This window comes from Prionailurus bengalensis, chromosome B3, assembly GCF_016509475.1.
Source record: "Prionailurus bengalensis isolate Pbe53 chromosome B3, Fcat_Pben_1.1_paternal_pri, whole genome shotgun sequence".
Taxonomy (NCBI): Eukaryota; Metazoa; Chordata; class Mammalia; order Carnivora; family Felidae; genus Prionailurus; species Prionailurus bengalensis.
This window is the reverse complement of record NC_057355.1, coordinates 32,003,467-32,019,070: the sequence shown is the minus strand read 5'-3', so window position 1 is coordinate 32,019,070 and position 15,604 is coordinate 32,003,467. Positions and strand designations below refer to the sequence as shown.

The window sequence follows — 15,604 nt, the reverse complement described above, 5'->3', positions numbered from 1 at the left end:
ACCATAAGAACTTCTTAAGGGGGCTGAGTGGTAAACATTGCCCTCTTCAGGCTTTTGTGAGATATAACCACCACCTTTTCTTTTTAATTAACAATAAGGAGCGTGCAGAAGGGGCTGGGCCTCAGTTTCTATAAAATGGGAGTAGTCAGATAATCATACCTTCCCTGCCAGATACCCAGGGCTATTAGAAGAATAATTTTTTTATTTTTTTAATTAAATTTCTTTATTTATTTTGAGAGAGAGAGAGCAAGCAGGGTAGGGGCAGAGAGGGAGAGGGGAGAGAGAGAATCCCAAGCCAGCTCTGCACCACCAGCACAGGAGCCTGATGCGGGGCTCGAACTCACAAAACCGTGAGATCATGACCTGAGCCGAAATCAAGAGTCAGACGCTTAACCGACTGAGCCACTCTTGCGGCCCAAGAATAGTTTTTTAAAAGCACCCGGAAGGTGAGGGGCGCCTGGGTGGCTCAGCTGGTTAAGCACCGGCTGCGGCTCAGGTCATGACCTCTCAGTTCAGGCTCTGTGCTGACAGCTCAGAGCCTGGAGCCTGCTTCGGATTCTGTGTCTCCTTCTCTCTCTCTCTCTCTCTTTCTCTGCCCCTTCCCTGCTCACTCTCACTCTCTCGCTCTCTTGCTCCCAAAAATAAATAAGCATTAAAAAAATTAGAAGGTGGTACTGAGACAGGAGTTAGCATCATCCTGTGTGCCAGGGTCCGAGCCGGCCCTCCTCGCACCCACTCACCGCACAGCCATCCCTTGAGTTAGGACTATTTTCCCATTCCACAGATGAGGACACTGAGGCTCAGAGCACGGCTGGCCTCCTTACTGAGCAGCAGAGGGATTGTTTGAATCTGGGGCTACCTAGTGCCTTGCACCTCAACAGACTCTGAGAGCCAGGGTCCTGTGGGGGACCGGCGGGTGGACAGGGTGCACTCAGGGTCAGGCACAGATAGGCTCAGTGTCCCCAGAAGATGTGCTAGCCCAGACAGGAGACAGGGAAGAGGCTGCCATCCTGTCCACCACCCCCAGAGCAGGCTGGGAACTGGGGAGGAAGGAGGGAGCAGACAGAGAGGCAGAACCACAACGGGAATCTGGGGCACGGTGTCCCAAGTGTTCTCAAGGCCGGGCTGTGACGCAGAGCATGACCCTGAGCGGACAGCCTAGCCCAGGCTGTGGGGAGAGGTCAGAGCTGCCCGCCTGCAGGCTGCGGCTTCCCAGCCCAGCTTTACTGCCCAAGGTCACTGCTCAGCTGTGGAGGTGGCTGAAGCTGAGGAGGGAGGGCAGGCCGCCAGGGAGCTACCCCTCCGGGTCCCATGGATGGAGGGCACTGGCCAGGGCAGAGGCTGAGGGGGGTAAGCCAGGGTTCCTCTCCATTCCCCTGGGGAGGCCTCATTCTCAGAGAGCAGCCAGGCTGGGAGGCGAGGCATGGGGCCTGTGGAAGGTCTATAGGACTATTCTCCAAGGGAACAAGTCCCAAAGGACTCATTGCCCTCCCTCCGGAAGGGGCCATCTGACTGAGGCAAGGACACCTTTCATCAGGAGCCATGCTGTCCCTCTGCCTCTTTTCCCCTTGTTCTGAGCCTCAGCTTTCTTCCTCTGTCAAGGGGAGGGAGTGTTAGAAAGAGAGCTTCGCTCACCCCCAGGACTGTTGAATTGGAGGACAGTGGGGTCTTAGAATGAGTGAGGCCCTGAATGAGAACAGGGGCGACTGTACCCACGGGCGACCCTCCCCCTCCCCCTGGGACTCCCCCCACCACATGTGCGTACATGGACACACCCACACACTCACGTGCATGCAATTCAAAACCGCCCAGTGGCCTGTAAAAAGGTCAAGTGTGGGAATGGAGGTTCAGCGTGAATGCAGGTGTGAGAGAGACATAGAGCATGTGCTGGAGGGAAGGGTGGCTCAGCGCGCCTGTAAAGGGCCTCAGACTTGCCATCTGAGTTGACACGGAGCTGGGAGGAAGCTGGTCCAAACCTCAGGAGCTTACTCGGGACCACCGCCGGCCATGACGATCTCGGCCCTCCATCCACACACACACAGACTGGCCCGCCCAGGGTTCCAGCATCCTGCAGAGCTCTTCCCTGCCCCCCAGCCCCTGTCCCCCAACCCCTACCTTGGGCAGGGCCCATCAGAAGGAGAAGCTGGGAAGCCAGCGATGGAATCAGGCAGGCTCATTCAAATCTGCTGTTTTCTCACAGACCTGGCCAGCTGTAGGTGGGGACTGTGACATGAGGCACAAGCCCACCTCTCCTGACACAGGGAGGCCTGGGCGTGTGTCTGGCTCCCTGAGGAGCAGATGGGGGAACCCCTTCTTCCCCCCCCCCCCCCACCACCCGAGGCAGCCTTAGCCTCAGGAACAAAGGGCAGAATGGGGCCTTGGGACTTCATATGGACACTGGCTCCTCCCCCACCAGTGCCACTCAGTTTCTATAGACAGACTCGGCTCCGCATCAAGGCCAGGACTCTTCTTTCTTCTTCCCTCCGGGTGAAGCTCCCAGCCTTCCTCAGTCAAGGGGGTGCAAAGAGCACAGTTCTTTGAGTGACGCCTGGGTTCCAGTGCTATAGATCCATATCCGCAAGCCGGATGATGTTGGATACGGCCCTGAAGCAACCCGAGCCTCACAGGAGCTTCCGCGGCATCATGTAAGCCCTCAGCGAGGACCAGCGCTTGTGCCTGCCCGTCCTCAGGGGGCCCTGCAGAGGCAGAGCAGAATCCGTCGGCCCTCCAGGGTAGGGCTGGAGAGGGCCTCGCAGCAGGAAGAGGCCGCCATGAGCTCCTGGGCGCAGGGCCCCCCCGGGAGCATCCAAAACTCGGGGCCCAGAAGAACCCATTACTGCTGACGGCTGGGAGGGTCCCCAGAGGAGAACCGTGACGCGGAGGCTTTGTGTGCTTAAACTTGAGCCGAGATTCATTTATTTTTTTAATTCATTAAATGTTTTTAACTTCTGTGTGTGAGACACACACATTCAGACAAAGGCACAAGACAGAAATGTGTTCGACTGCAGTGGTTTGTCACAAAGTGGACTTGCGTGTGTAAGCCCCACGTGTCCCACAGGTCAAGAGGTATAGTACTGCCAGCACCCCCCAAAACTCCCCCATCTCCCCGTACAGATCTCAGACCCTGACTTTTAATCCCAGGGCTTAAGTTTGCCTGGTTTTGAACCAAATCTCTATGGAATCACAGGGTAGGTACTTTGTGTCCGGCTCCTTTTGCTTGAGATTATGTGTGAGAGATTCCTCCCTGTGGCTTCATGTAGTGGCACCCACTGATTTTTATCGCCGTCTATATTCCACTGTATGACTATGTCCCCATTCTACTGCGATGGGCATTTGTGCGACTTCCATTCGGCGTTCATACAAATAACGCTGCTACGAATGTTCTCACGACCGCTGGGTGATGCATCCAAACACGCGTTTGTGTTGGGTACGTACCCAGGAGGATAGCTGCATGGGCTATGCCTACGTTCAATCTGAATAGTGTCCAGGGTGCAGGCAGCTCTCCAAAGTGACGGTGACACTTCAGATCCCCCCCCCCCCAGCACTGAATAAACGTTCCGCTTCCTCCACACCCTTATCGACGTTTGACGTAGTCAGGATTGTTTTGTTTTGGTTTTGGTTATTCTAGTGGGTGTATAGTAATATCTCGTGGTTTTTTTTTTTTAATTTTTAAGTTCATCCATTTATTTTGAGAGAGAGAGAAAGAGAGAGAGAGAGAGAGAGAATCCTAAGCAGGGTCCACACTGTCAGCACAGAGCCTGACTCTGGGCTTGATCCCACAAACCATGAGATCATAACCTGAGCCAAGATTAAGAATTGGACGCTCAAGACTGAGCCACCCAGGCGCCCTCGTTGTGGGGTTTTAAATGACTAATGAGGGTAGGTATCAATTCACGTGCTTATTGACTTATCCTCTCAAGTGCCAGGTCAAATCTCTTGTCCATTCTCTTGGGTGGTCTTTTTTCTTATTAATTTGTAGGAGTTATTTTCATATCTGAATATGAGCCCATCGTCTGTCGTGCATGTTGTATATATCTTCTACTTGTCTTGCCCACTCCCTCCCGTTGTGATGTCTTTTCTTGAATAGACGCTCTTAATTTAAATATACCAATTTCATCAATCCTTTCCATTCTGGTTTGTGCTTGTGTCCTGTTTTTCAAAACCTTACCCTCCCCCAAGTTCATAAAGATTCTTAGCTTTGTCTTTTAGAAGTCTTACTGTTTTATCTTTATACTTAGATGTCAGTCTATCTGGAATTTATTTTTAATTATGATTTGTGATGGAAGCCAGGTTTCTACTTTTCCGTATAGATATCAGATTGACCCAGGACCATTTATTACAATGACAGTCCTTTCCCTGCAGCCCTCTGATGCCATCTTAGTTATGAATTAAGACTCCATATACATGTGGTTCTGTTTCAGGGCTCTCTATTCTGCCTCTATGGCCTACTTATCAATCTTTGCACCAATGTTACCTTGTCTTAATTACTATAGCTTTATCGTAAGTCTTGATAGCTGATAAAGCAAATCTTCCCTACTGTTCCTCTTCAAAAATATTAAAGTATTTTAGCTATACTTGTCCTTTTTATTTCTCGCACATTATAGAATCAGCTTGTCTATTTCTGCACACACACACACACACAGTTATGATTTTGATTGGGGGTGCGCCGAATCTATAAACCAATTTAGGGAAGAACTAATTCTTTAAATACTGCATCTTTCAATCCATGAACATGGTATGACCCTCGATGTGTTTATGTTTAAATTATTTTTAATTAGATGGATAATATATGGATACATTTTTATTAGAAATATAAAATTAGGGCGCCTAGGGGGCTCAGCTGGTTAAGCATCTAACTTCAGCTCAAATCATGATCTCACGGTTTGTGAGTTCAAACCCCACATCGGACTCTCTGCTGATAGGACAGAGCCCACTTCAGAAACTCTATTTCCCTCTCTCTGTGCCCTCTTCCATGCTCTCTTTCTCCCTCAAAACTAAACAAACATTTTTTAAAAAGAAACAAAATTAGAGGGGCACCTGGGTGGCTCAGTTGGTTTAACGTCCGACTCCTGATTTCAGCTCAGGTCATGATTCCAGGGTCATGAGACAGAGCCTTGCATCTGGCTCTGCACTGAGGGTGGAGCCTGCTTAAGATTCTCTCTCTCTCTCTCTCTCTCTCTCTCTTTCTCTTTCTCTCTCTCTCTCCCTCTGCCCCTCTCCTCCACTCACACACGGTCTCTCTCAAATGAAACAGAAAAAGAAATATAAAATTAGAGATGAAACAAGTATTTCTTTCCTTTCCCAAACGCAGCAGTTTCTTATATAAGCACTGTGCTTCTGTACCTCTATGCACGCACGCATACGTACCAATTTTGGATGGGATCGTATTAATTTGCCACATGCTTTTTTAACTTAACAATATTATGTAGACATCTCTCTGTGTCAAAACAATTGAACCTAGGTCATTCTTTATAAGTACCGCCTGCAGCCAGAGACTATGTCCTGGTACAAGACTACAGACTGAACTCAGTGAGCATCTTAGAACGTGTTTTCTTGGATGTGTGTGTGTTCCTCTAGGAGATTTAACCCGATAAGCAAAGACACCCATTTGGATACTGCTGTAATTACTCAGAGCAGACGTAACGAGAGCCTGAACCAGGCAGGGGAAGGAGAAGAGAGATGAATTTCCTTTTCTAAAATAACATGTGCTTCCTCTTGAGAGTCTCCTGGGCCTCCCAAACCCCTGTCAGTCATGGGTCTGCCATAAATGGAAGATGTAGGGCACAGCAGAAGGGCGGGCAAGGGAGCCCAGGGGGAGAGCAGCAAAGAGTTAGAGGAAGGGGTCTGACCTGTCCATCAAAGCAACCACTGAACAGAAATGGGGTGAGATGAGACACCTGTCCTGGGCAGGGCCATATGCCGCCTGCTGCACACGCTGCCCTGAGCTTTGCAGCAACCCCGTGCTTAGACCGTGCGAGGAATCTGCGGCTGAGAGAGGTGCAGGGGTCTGTCTGGGCTCGCCTAGTGAGTCAGGGGCCACGCTGGGCTTCTGACGGAGGCCTGGCCGCAAAGCCCTGCGTGTGTGCGGTCTCCAGGCCGAGTCTCTTAGTTCACAACGTTGCCCAAGGACACCAGATGGGCAGACCTAGAGGAGCCAAGGCCTGGAACTCAACTGGGGCGGGTGCTGGGGAGACGGACTCAGGGCTGGCACCAGTCAGAGGGAGCCCGGCCAGAAGGCTGGACGGTGGCAGGTGACAAATGGTGTCCAGTGAGTCCCTGCTGTCTGGGAACCCTTCTCCAAGGAGCCAGTGGCCCACATGCAGCAGGTTGGAGGCAGCGGCTTGGAGCGAGGCCACATCCCCCGTCGGCACGGGGCCCAGGTGCGAGTTCAGGGCAGGGCTCTGCTTCCTGGAAACTTGGGAGCCTGGATGGGCCTAGGAGACCCAACTCTCACATCGAGGCCTCCACAGCCTCGGGAAGGCCACGGGCCACCAGGGCTTAGAAACCCCCACTGGCCTCACCTCCCTCCGCCCACCTCCTCCCCCTCCATGCGCTTTCCTGGCCTCACCTTTCGGGTCCCCCTTTTATATTTATATTTAAGAAACCCCCTTTTACAAACTTTTTATAAACAACAAGAGGGAATTTTTTAGTATAAAACAAACGCCATGAATAAAGCCCATCAACCTCCTATGCGTACATAAGGGCAGACATTAATTCTTTTCCCAAATTGAGATTATACTCATCATCCTTATTAAGAAGATGCTTTGATTGCTTCTCAATGTCCTGTGTGGTGTCCATGCCTCGGGGCATCTGGCAGGATTGCAACAGCTCTTGGGAACACGGACTCAAGTGCCAGCTGGCCTGGGTTTCAGAGCCTTTCTCTGCCGCTCATCACTTTTGTGACAGAGCGAGTTCTGCACCTCTCTGGGCCTTGGTGTCCTCGTCAGTAAAATGAGAATGCTAACAGGCTCGACGTGAGGCTCCGTGTGAGAACTAAATGGGGGGGGAGGGGGCCTAACCTGGAACACTGTCGATTCTCGGCGAGCACCTGATATTAGGATTATCATTACTCCTCACCTAAAAACGGAGCCCAGCATCCTGGCCCCACCTCATTACCTAAGACTTTGTAGCTGGATCCCAACCCTGACCCTGAGTCTTTATCCGGGTCTCCTGGGCCTACCGTAGGTCTCTTCCTGCCCCCGCCCCCCGGGCTGGTGGGGGTGCTGGGGCCTGGGCTCAGCTGCCGAGTAGCATTCAATGGGATTTCTGAAGGTTCTTCCCTGGGTCCCTCCTCAGTGACATGAGTAAGGACAGGGGTTAGAAAAGGGGAAAGGGGGAAGGGAGAAGGCAGAGAAGTGGCTTGGATTTAGCCAGGCCCTAGAAACCCAGCCCCGGGTGCTTTCGAGTCTCTGCCTCACTGGGCTTCCTCACCTGGTGTGCGAGCCCCGGGTCCCTCCTCGGTGGCGTCACTGGGAGAGACGGTTGGCGTGACTGCTCTCCCATGGCCGGGAAGGGCGGAGACCAAATCATAACCACCCCTAGAAGGAGTTGCTCAGGCTCAAGGGCACTACTTGGGGTTCACTCTGTTTGTTGGCCTTGACGGGGACCCGCTGACTTCCAAGTGTGGGTGCACGTGTGAGCTGGGACCCAGTTCTGAGCCCTGGAATCCACAGGAGGTGAACAACTACCGGCGGGCCATGCAGAAGATGGCAGAGGACATCCTGTCGCTGCGGAAGCAGATCAGCATCCTGGAGGCAGAGAACCACACGCTGAGGAGCCAGCTAACCCAGGGGGAGGTGGAAGAGGAGCAGAACGACACCAACAAGAGCCAGAATCTGGGTGAGGGTGTCCGGGCCACCGAGAGCATCCAGCTGCCCGCCTGAGCCCAGGCTCTAAATTGTGGGTCAGGGTGGCGGGGAGCCTTTCCCAGGTGCACCTGCTCCTGGACACTGGCTGGGTCCTCTCTCCGGGATGGGAGACTCCAGCCCTGTCTCGAGCCCCAGGACTGAGAGACCCCCCCCCTGCCCCATCCCCAGCTGTGCTGAGCCAGGAGATGCGCCCTCCCTGAGCCAGCTCCCCCAACACCCCCCCCTCCACCAGTGTCCATGAAGCAGAAACTGCTGCTGAGTGAGCTGGACATGAAGAAGCTGTGGGACAAAGTGCAGCATTTGCAGAATGAGCTGATTCGAGTGAGCTGAGGCTGGGGGACAGAGGGGAAGGGAGCTGGGGGGTGTCCAGAGAAGAACCCGCGAGCAGAAGGGAGAGGGGTGTGGAAGGAAGGGGGTGGTGCAGTTGGAGACTCAGCAGAGGGGCCAGCAGTAACCCCAGGCACTCCCTGCCCTCCCCCACCACCAGAAGAATGATCGAGAGAAGGAGCTACTCCTCCTGCACCAGGCTCAGCAGCCACAGGCCGCGCTGCTGAAGCGGTACCAGGACAAGCTGCGGAAGACGAAACTGCTGGAGGAGACTGTGCGGCACCAGGAGAAGGCAGGTGTCAGAGGGGCCGGCCCATCGGGCGCCAGCCACAGACCAGAAGGTGCAGAGCCCCCTGGCGAGCCCAGCCTTTGTGCCCTGCCCTCCAGGTGATCGAGAAGATGGAGCGGGTGCTAGAGGACAAGCTGCGGGACAGGAAGGAGCCCCTGCTCACCAGGCTGCAGGGAAAGCCCGGCGTGGGTGAGTCTTTATTCCCGTCCCCCCGGAAGCCCTGCCTTCCTGGAGCATCCGCTTCCGGAGCAGAACTGGGACAAAGGATGCTAACCCCCTACTGACGCAGGCAGTGAGAGGAGGGCTCCCAAAGGTCCACTGGGCTCCCTTCTCCTGCCAGGGAGCCCCTCAGGACACATCAGGGCAGTGTGTGAGCCAAGTGAGACATGGACGTGCTCGGACCCACAGAGGGGAGGCACTGCAGACTGGGGTGAGCAGACAGGGGCTGCCCAAGAAGAGGGGCTTCCAGAACCCTCCAGATTACTTCCTCCTCTCCCCATGTCTTCAAAGAGTCTGCTCCTACAAAACAAACAATACTTGTTTGTTCTCTCCATTGATGTTAACCAAAGCCACCCAGGACTGCCAATCTGACAGGGCTCTGGCGGGCAGGGGACAGCCAGCTCACCCCATATCAGCCCGGCCCAGGCAGAGGAGTTCCCTGAGCCATCTGTACAGCCTCACCGGGGACCCCTGCGTGCCCAGCCCTGTGCTCAGCCTTCACTGCATGGGGAGGTCGGGTGGTGCATTCCAGAAGGCCTTTGGAAAAGAATGAAAGACGAGACTGCCTTTCAGGAACCCTGAGGTCATCCCAGAGTGGGAGAAGAGGGAAGGCAACCCAGGGAGGGCGGAGGACCAGGGAGTGACAATGCCAAGAGCAGAGAAGGGAGGAAAGAGAGAGGTGAAAAGCTAAAATAGACCCAGGACAAATGGCGGGGGAGTGGTTATGGAGAACACTGTGGTCAGGTTATAGAGAGCCCACAAGGAGGGCCTGAGGCGTGTGGATCTGATTCTACCGGGCAGGGAGCCGGTGAGCACTTGGGAACAGAGGAAGGACAGAATGGAGCAAAATGCCGGGGCGGATCAGGCAGGGGACACGAGGGCAGGAGAGCCCAGCTCACGAACATCTGTGGCCACGTCTGCAGCCTTCCCTGTGCTCTCAGCCTCTGGCCTTCCCCCGGGGCCCGCAAGAGAGAACCTGCCCGTCGACCTGTACTCCGCGCTGCTGGCAGAAAACTCCAGGCTGCGGGCAGAGCTGGATAAGAACCGCCACCAGTCGGCCCCTATCATCCTGCAGCAGCAGGCCCTGCCGGTAAGAGCTGCCGGCACAGGCTTAGCCTGGGCCTGCCCCAACAGGTGCTCGGCGATCACTCACAGCGCAATCCAAGTTGAAGACCGAGACCAGGAACTGGGCTTCCCAGGGTCTCCAACGTTCCTGGCGTCTCCTGGAGCGCCAGCTCTCAGGCCTGCCCCTTTGCTCCCAGGGACACACATGGGTCTGAAGGCGCCACTTTTGCCCTCATTTAGCAGCCCCAAATGGCCCTTGACCTTTGATTCCTGACCCCTTTTGCTGGCCTGCCCTCGGACTCCACACAAGCCTCTCTGAGCTCCGTCCCGGAGCATTTCCTGGGATTGGTACAGCCTTGGAGAGCCCTTTTCCCCCATCCCAGGTGGACCCCGGGGAGTTGGGAGCAGGAGGAGACCTGGCAGAGAGACTGCAGGAGACAGATGGCCCAGGCCACTCCAAGGGCACAGAGACCCTGCCCGCACAGGTGGGTGCCCCCGGCCCCAGAAATGCCCCAGCCCCATTCCGTCTCCAAGGCTGCTGCAGGTGCCCCTGCCTCATGCAAACCCAAAGACGAGACATTTGGAACTCCAGCAAGGGGTGGCCAGGGGACACAGGAGAGTTTTTCTCTTCATCCCAGGACTTGCGGGAGGTGAGTTCTGTTTGAAAGCGCATCCGATGCACGGACATCCAGGTGAAGTGCAGGGGGTTAAGGTAACCCTTGCTTCACAGATGCTTCACTTTACAAGATTCCCCGTTCGAGATTCCTTTCTGGGCACCGACAGGCGCCACCTAGTGCATTTTACGTTTAGAGATGGATGTCCGGAAACTCCATGTAACCAAAATCTTTGGGGAGAACAGCTGTGAAAAAAAGCACACACCGTATCAGGTCAACTTTGAGACGAGGGTTTGGCCCTGGGTCTCGGGCTCTGAAGAGTTGAGTCTGGAACTCAGACCTGGCTGGTTTCTCCCTCAGTATCTCATGGCCTCCTGAGCCCACACGGCCGCCATCCCCAGCTGGAGCCATGTGTGCGTTTCTGCTTTGCCCACAGGATCTCCTTGGCAATGCTTCAGACAAGTTCAACCTTCTGGCCAAGCTGGAACGAGCTCAGAGCCGGATCCTATCCCTGGAAAGCCAGGTGGGTGAGGTGCAGGCATCAGTCAGGCTGGGCGGGTTCACCTCTCAGCCTATGACCGGGGTCAGGGTCAAAGTGTGACCAATGTTGTGGCTCAGTCTATGCAGAGTCAAGGATCAGTGTGGACTGAGGGTCAGGGCTCAGTATGTTGTTGGAACGCAGAGAAGGTCCTTCTGTGTCTTAGACCCCTCCCCCGCCACCCTGCCATGCCTGTTTCCGGAAGGTAGCAGGTCCACATTGCCCAGGGTTTTGCTCACTGCCCGGAGAGGAGGCTCAGGCTCTGGATGTCCTGGATCGCAGGGATGGGCCCTGCTGCCCAGCAGTTCCCCATCTGTCCCTCTCCGTGTCCACAGTTAGAGGACTCGGCTCGACGCTGGGGACGAGAGAAGCAGGACTTGGCCACAAGGCTGCAGGAGCAAGAGTACGGCTTGGCGCAACCCTCAAACTCCATCATCACTGACCTGCCTGTGAGTGAGCCCTCTGGACGAGCTCCTTGGGGGTCAGGCAGTGGGGCTGGCAGCCACTCCCCGCCCCAATCCCGAGTCACCCGGCCTTGAGAAGAACTACGCAGGGGGACCAGCTACCCACTGGAAGTCTCAGTTTCTGCTCTGTTACCACCAGAAGCCCTCGCCTGGTCTCGATGTCCCACCTGCCTAAGGCATCGCTGAGATGCCCCACGGGTGGTGATGAGAATCCAGGGGTGATGGCCGTGGGTGGGGGTTGTCCAGGCGTTTCTGGACTGCTCTGGCACTGGCTGTCCTTTAGCATGGGCAGAGTAGCTGCGGCCCCCACCCAGCCCCTTAGCACCTGAGGTCCTCCTAGGAGCTCACCTTCTCGGGCAACTGCAGTACCGCACCTCTGCCAGGGAGGGGAGCAACGTTGCCAGAGAGAAACACTGGCGGCGTCCTGAGCGCACATGGGTCTGTTCACAACTGCCCTTCAAGCTCAGCCCCAGGCTCCCAGGTCCCCCAGAGCAACACCCCTGAAGGCTCCTGCCCTTGAGCCATCAGTGTTCTGCACATCTCCAGGCTCCCGGAAAGGCCGGAAGAGGATGGGAGGTTGGGGCGTGGGGGCGGGACACAGAGAACACAGGGCTACCTTGGCAAAGTCACCTGCTGAGACCTGGGGGCTCTTGGAGAAATCGGGTTTGACTTGCTGTGGTTAAACAGCTGTGGGAAACTTTGCGAAGTCGTGGCCCACTAGGTTTTGGATCCTCTGAGGCATGGCTTGCCAAGATGCACTTTAATGGGTCATCCCCCGCCCCCAGCGGCAGGGGCGTGCTCACCTCACTTTGCTCTGCACACCACAGCACTACTCGGCCCTCTCCAAGGACAGCAGGCGACCCTCAAAGCTGGACCCCTTGACGCCCAGCTCAGAGACCAAGCTCAACAAGCCCTCAAACTCCCAGAAGACCTGAGTCTCAGCAGACCTGAGTGCCGGAGCAGACCTCCCTCTCTGTGTGCTGGGGAGTCTCATTCCACCCCCCAAATGACTCCATTAAATGCTGTAAGTCCATGAGCATTCGTCTCTTTTCTGGGGTAGGGCACCTAGGGGGCCCAGCTTCCTCCTTCCAGACCCCACTCTGGGCCCGGTCCCTCTGCTGCAGACTTATAGCCTCCTGCCTGTCCCAGAAGCTACCATTTTGGGAGAGCCAAAGGCCATAGTGGACCCAGGAGGGTGGGGGAGAAGAGCCCTTCCAAAGCAGGAGCCAGGGAGACAAGCCCCTTCCAGAACTCCAGAAGAAATGAGGCCACCTGAGGACAGCTCTTTTGGAAGATGTGAGGGAGGCTGGGACTTTCCACTTGCCCCTAAACATCTCATATCTGAAATCCCTTCTTTCAAGTTCGATTGATCAGTTTCTTGGGAAGGGAAAGACTTAAAGCCTGACTGTGGCAATCAGTTACATGTTAGCGTGAAATAGTCCATTAACCAGGGCCAGGCTGAGTGGGCAATGTTGTGTCCATATATAGCCAGGGACAGGAAAGCAGATGGGGCTAGGGGAAGGAACCCTCTGCTGAGAGTCGGAAGGCCCGGATTCTAGTTATAAACATGCTGTGCGACCTTGAGTGACCCAAGCAACCTCTCTGGGCTTCCATTTCCCCATCTGTCCCATGCAGAGCTTGACTTCTTCGACGGTAGTGCCCTTTCCAGCCCTACTGTTTCTGAGTCAAAGACAACTGGGGCCCAGAGAAGTGAAAGGAAGCAAGAAAGAGAGAGAAAGCCAACAAGAAAGATGATTCTATGGTAGGGAAAAGTAGAAAGGCTCCAAAAGTGGACTCAGCACCTTCAGATGCTGGTAGAAGAGACCAGGGCAGCAGGGCCGCTGTCCTGGGCGGGACTAGCTCCCCTGTCTGCCTGCAGAACTTAGACTTGGCTAGCAGAGGGCCAGGAGGGACCAGGCATCTGGTCGGGAGTTATAGAACTCAGAGAGGGTAAGGGGGCCAAAACTGGGACCAGTGTCAGGCAGTCCAAATAATGCACCAAAGGCCCAGCCACAGTCTTCCTGCCTACTGCCCAGAGAAAGACCGGGTGGGGCAAAGCAAACATACTGGCCTCTTATTCCCTAGATTGGCCACCTCACACCAGACCCTCACTCAGGCTTCAGCCCCGGACATGCCCCAGAACTCTAGCTGACTTTGGCAGGAAGTCCTCATGACCCCATAGGGAACTCCCACCCTGAGTTCAGCCAGTCAGAGGTCTACAGGAACCTCCTTCCTGATAGGTGGGCCTGCCCGGAAGTCTGTTCTCAGACCACCCTGTTCCCTCAACAGAAGCCGGGTCCTTTGTCCCTCTGCCCGCCGCTCCAGGAGCTCCCCACACGGTGGCAATAGCCCGCCACCTGCTCTGCCTTGCCCCCAGCCCCAGGCAGCAAGGGGGTTAATCCTACTGGCTCCTGAGCAGGTGGGTCCCAATAGAATTGGCTTCAAGGGCAGCTGCCCTGGGTGCCCCATTCGTGCCCAGATCCCGTTGCTGACCCAGGTCAGGGAGCATCGTCACAGGAGCGATAGATCACTCAGGGGTCGGACGGAAATGAGAACACTTCACACGGTTCGGTCATTTATTGCCTTCATGGGTCAGGAAAAGAAGGGGAAGAGGTGGGAGAAAGAGGGGTGCCCTGGCCAACTTTCTCCTCCCAGAGCTGGCCCAAAAGGAGCAGGGGAGGGGGGCTGGGGACTGAAGAGCAGAACCGCCATGGGCCCCACCCCGACCTTCCTCCAGCACCCCTGCTGGCCTGAGAGGTGGGAGAGGCAGCGTCCACCCTCTCTAATCACACCTGGGGTGGGTCCTGGCTGTAGGGCCTGAAGGTGAGGAGGATGGGCTTGTCGGGCATCAGGATGAGGTTGAATATGGTGCCCACATCACTGAGATGTTGCATTTCAACTCTGAAGTTCTCCAGAATCTGAGAAAGAGGGGTGTGGGCTTAGGGGAGAGGTGGGGAGGGGCTGTCTCCCTCAGGGCCAGGCTCATTCACCTGTAGGTGTCACCTGTCGTGAGTGACTGGAGGAACTCACGGCCAGCTCCTGTTTGGCCCTGCACAGCGCCTGAAAATGCACGACTAGTGCCTCGTCCCCTCGATCAGCCTTATGGCTTCAACGAAACCTTGTCCCCCCCACCCCCTTACCCGTCCCATCCCGCTTGGGGGGGAACAGATGGCCAGGGGACACCGATGGGCCATAAGAAGATTAGCCCGAAACTGTCAGGGAGGAGGAAGGCAAATAATGGGAGACAGATGTCCCCAGCCCTGTACTCTCTGGGCTCCGGGCAGGGATGAGAGTAGGAGGGTCACTGCCTTCATTAGGGCCACGGCCAGCCCAGGGTGGCCAGATGCCCCCGGCCGGACTCACATGGATGAGGAAGAGGGTCATCTCGAGCTCAGCGATCCGCCGGCCCACACACTGCCGCACACCCCAGCCAAAGCCCAGGTTCCGGAAGTGGATGAGTTCCTTGTCTTTACTCAGCCATCGGGTTGGGTCAAACTTGCCCGGATTGAGGAAGAAGGTGGGGTCTTGGCCCAAGGCATAGGTGGACACCTGCACCAATGTCTGGGGACAAGGTGGGCAGAGGCCTGAGAGGCTTCATCTACTCCCAGCCGGGAGCATTAACTCAGCTTCCCCACCCCCGCTCCCCAGCCAGGCTGCCCAGTGTTCCAGCACGGGACCCCGCCCACCGTGTGACGTTGAAAAAGTTCCCACCCCTCCCTGAGCCTCACCCATCAGATGGGCAGGACTGAAGACTCAAGGCCAGGGATGGCTCAAGGGATTGTCCAGCCCTTTCCTCAACCCCAGAGGACTCCCGAGACCCAGTGGGGCCTCCCTCCTAACCCTGGGCTCCAGCAATATTCCAGGGACCATCACCCACTATGCCCAGTACTCCTGCCCTTCATTCCTACTTGGACTGCTGCACCAGCCAGCTCCAAGAAGAAAGAGGGGACAGAAACCCTCATCGCCACCCAGCTGTGTGCAACTGCAGTCTGTCCCCAGCCTCCTCTGTCTGACTGGCAGAGCCGGCAGCCCCCGCTGCTGCACCCACCTTGGCAGGAATCATGTAATTTCGAAGAACCAAGTCATTTTCAAGGTATCTCTGCAGGGTCACGGAGATGGGGTGGAGTCTGCCGGAGGAAGGCATTCAGAAGCTGATGCCCCAGGGCACCCGGGTGGCTCAGTCAGTTAAGCGTCCAACTCTTGATTTCGGCTCAGGTCAC

General features: G+C 55.7%; 2 protein-coding genes across 7 annotated transcripts in view; one reads left to right on the top strand and one right to left on the bottom strand.

Moving 5' to 3' along the window:
- Positions 1-12,420, top strand: part of CCDC33 (coiled-coil domain containing 33) — a 108,613-nt gene extending 96,193 nt beyond the window's left edge. For 2 of the 4 annotated variants that reach the window (XM_043555028.1, XM_043555027.1), the window contains 8 exons: positions 7,674-7,839; positions 8,101-8,189; positions 8,356-8,487; positions 8,583-8,673; positions 9,627-9,793; positions 10,819-10,905; positions 11,256-11,369; positions 12,212-12,420. In XM_043555028.1, the coding sequence (XP_043410963.1) occupies positions 7,674-7,839; positions 8,101-8,189; positions 8,356-8,487; positions 8,583-8,673; positions 9,627-9,793; positions 10,819-10,905; positions 11,256-11,369; positions 12,212-12,319 (954 nt within the window). In that variant the 3' untranslated portion in view covers positions 12,320-12,420. Of the gene's footprint in view, positions 1-7,673; positions 7,840-8,100; positions 8,190-8,355; positions 8,488-8,582; positions 8,674-9,626; positions 9,794-10,151; positions 10,254-10,818; positions 10,906-11,255; positions 11,578-12,211 lie in introns of those variants that run through there. The other 2 variants (XM_043555025.1, XM_043555026.1) reach the window with 2 other exon arrangements.
- A 1,526-nt stretch (positions 12,421-13,946) lies between these two features.
- LOC122468436 (cholesterol side-chain cleavage enzyme, mitochondrial) overlaps positions 13,947-15,604 on the bottom strand; it is a 28,105-nt gene continuing 26,447 nt past the window's right edge. For all 3 annotated transcript variants that reach the window (XM_043555024.1, XM_043555022.1, XM_043555023.1), the window contains 3 exons: positions 15,433-15,511; positions 14,748-14,945; positions 13,947-14,302 (listed from right to left, as the gene is read on the bottom strand). In XM_043555024.1, the coding sequence (XP_043410959.1) occupies positions 14,171-14,302; positions 14,748-14,945; positions 15,433-15,511 (409 nt within the window). In that variant the 3' untranslated portion in view covers positions 13,947-14,170. The remainder of the gene's footprint in view (positions 14,303-14,747; positions 14,946-15,432; positions 15,512-15,604) is intronic.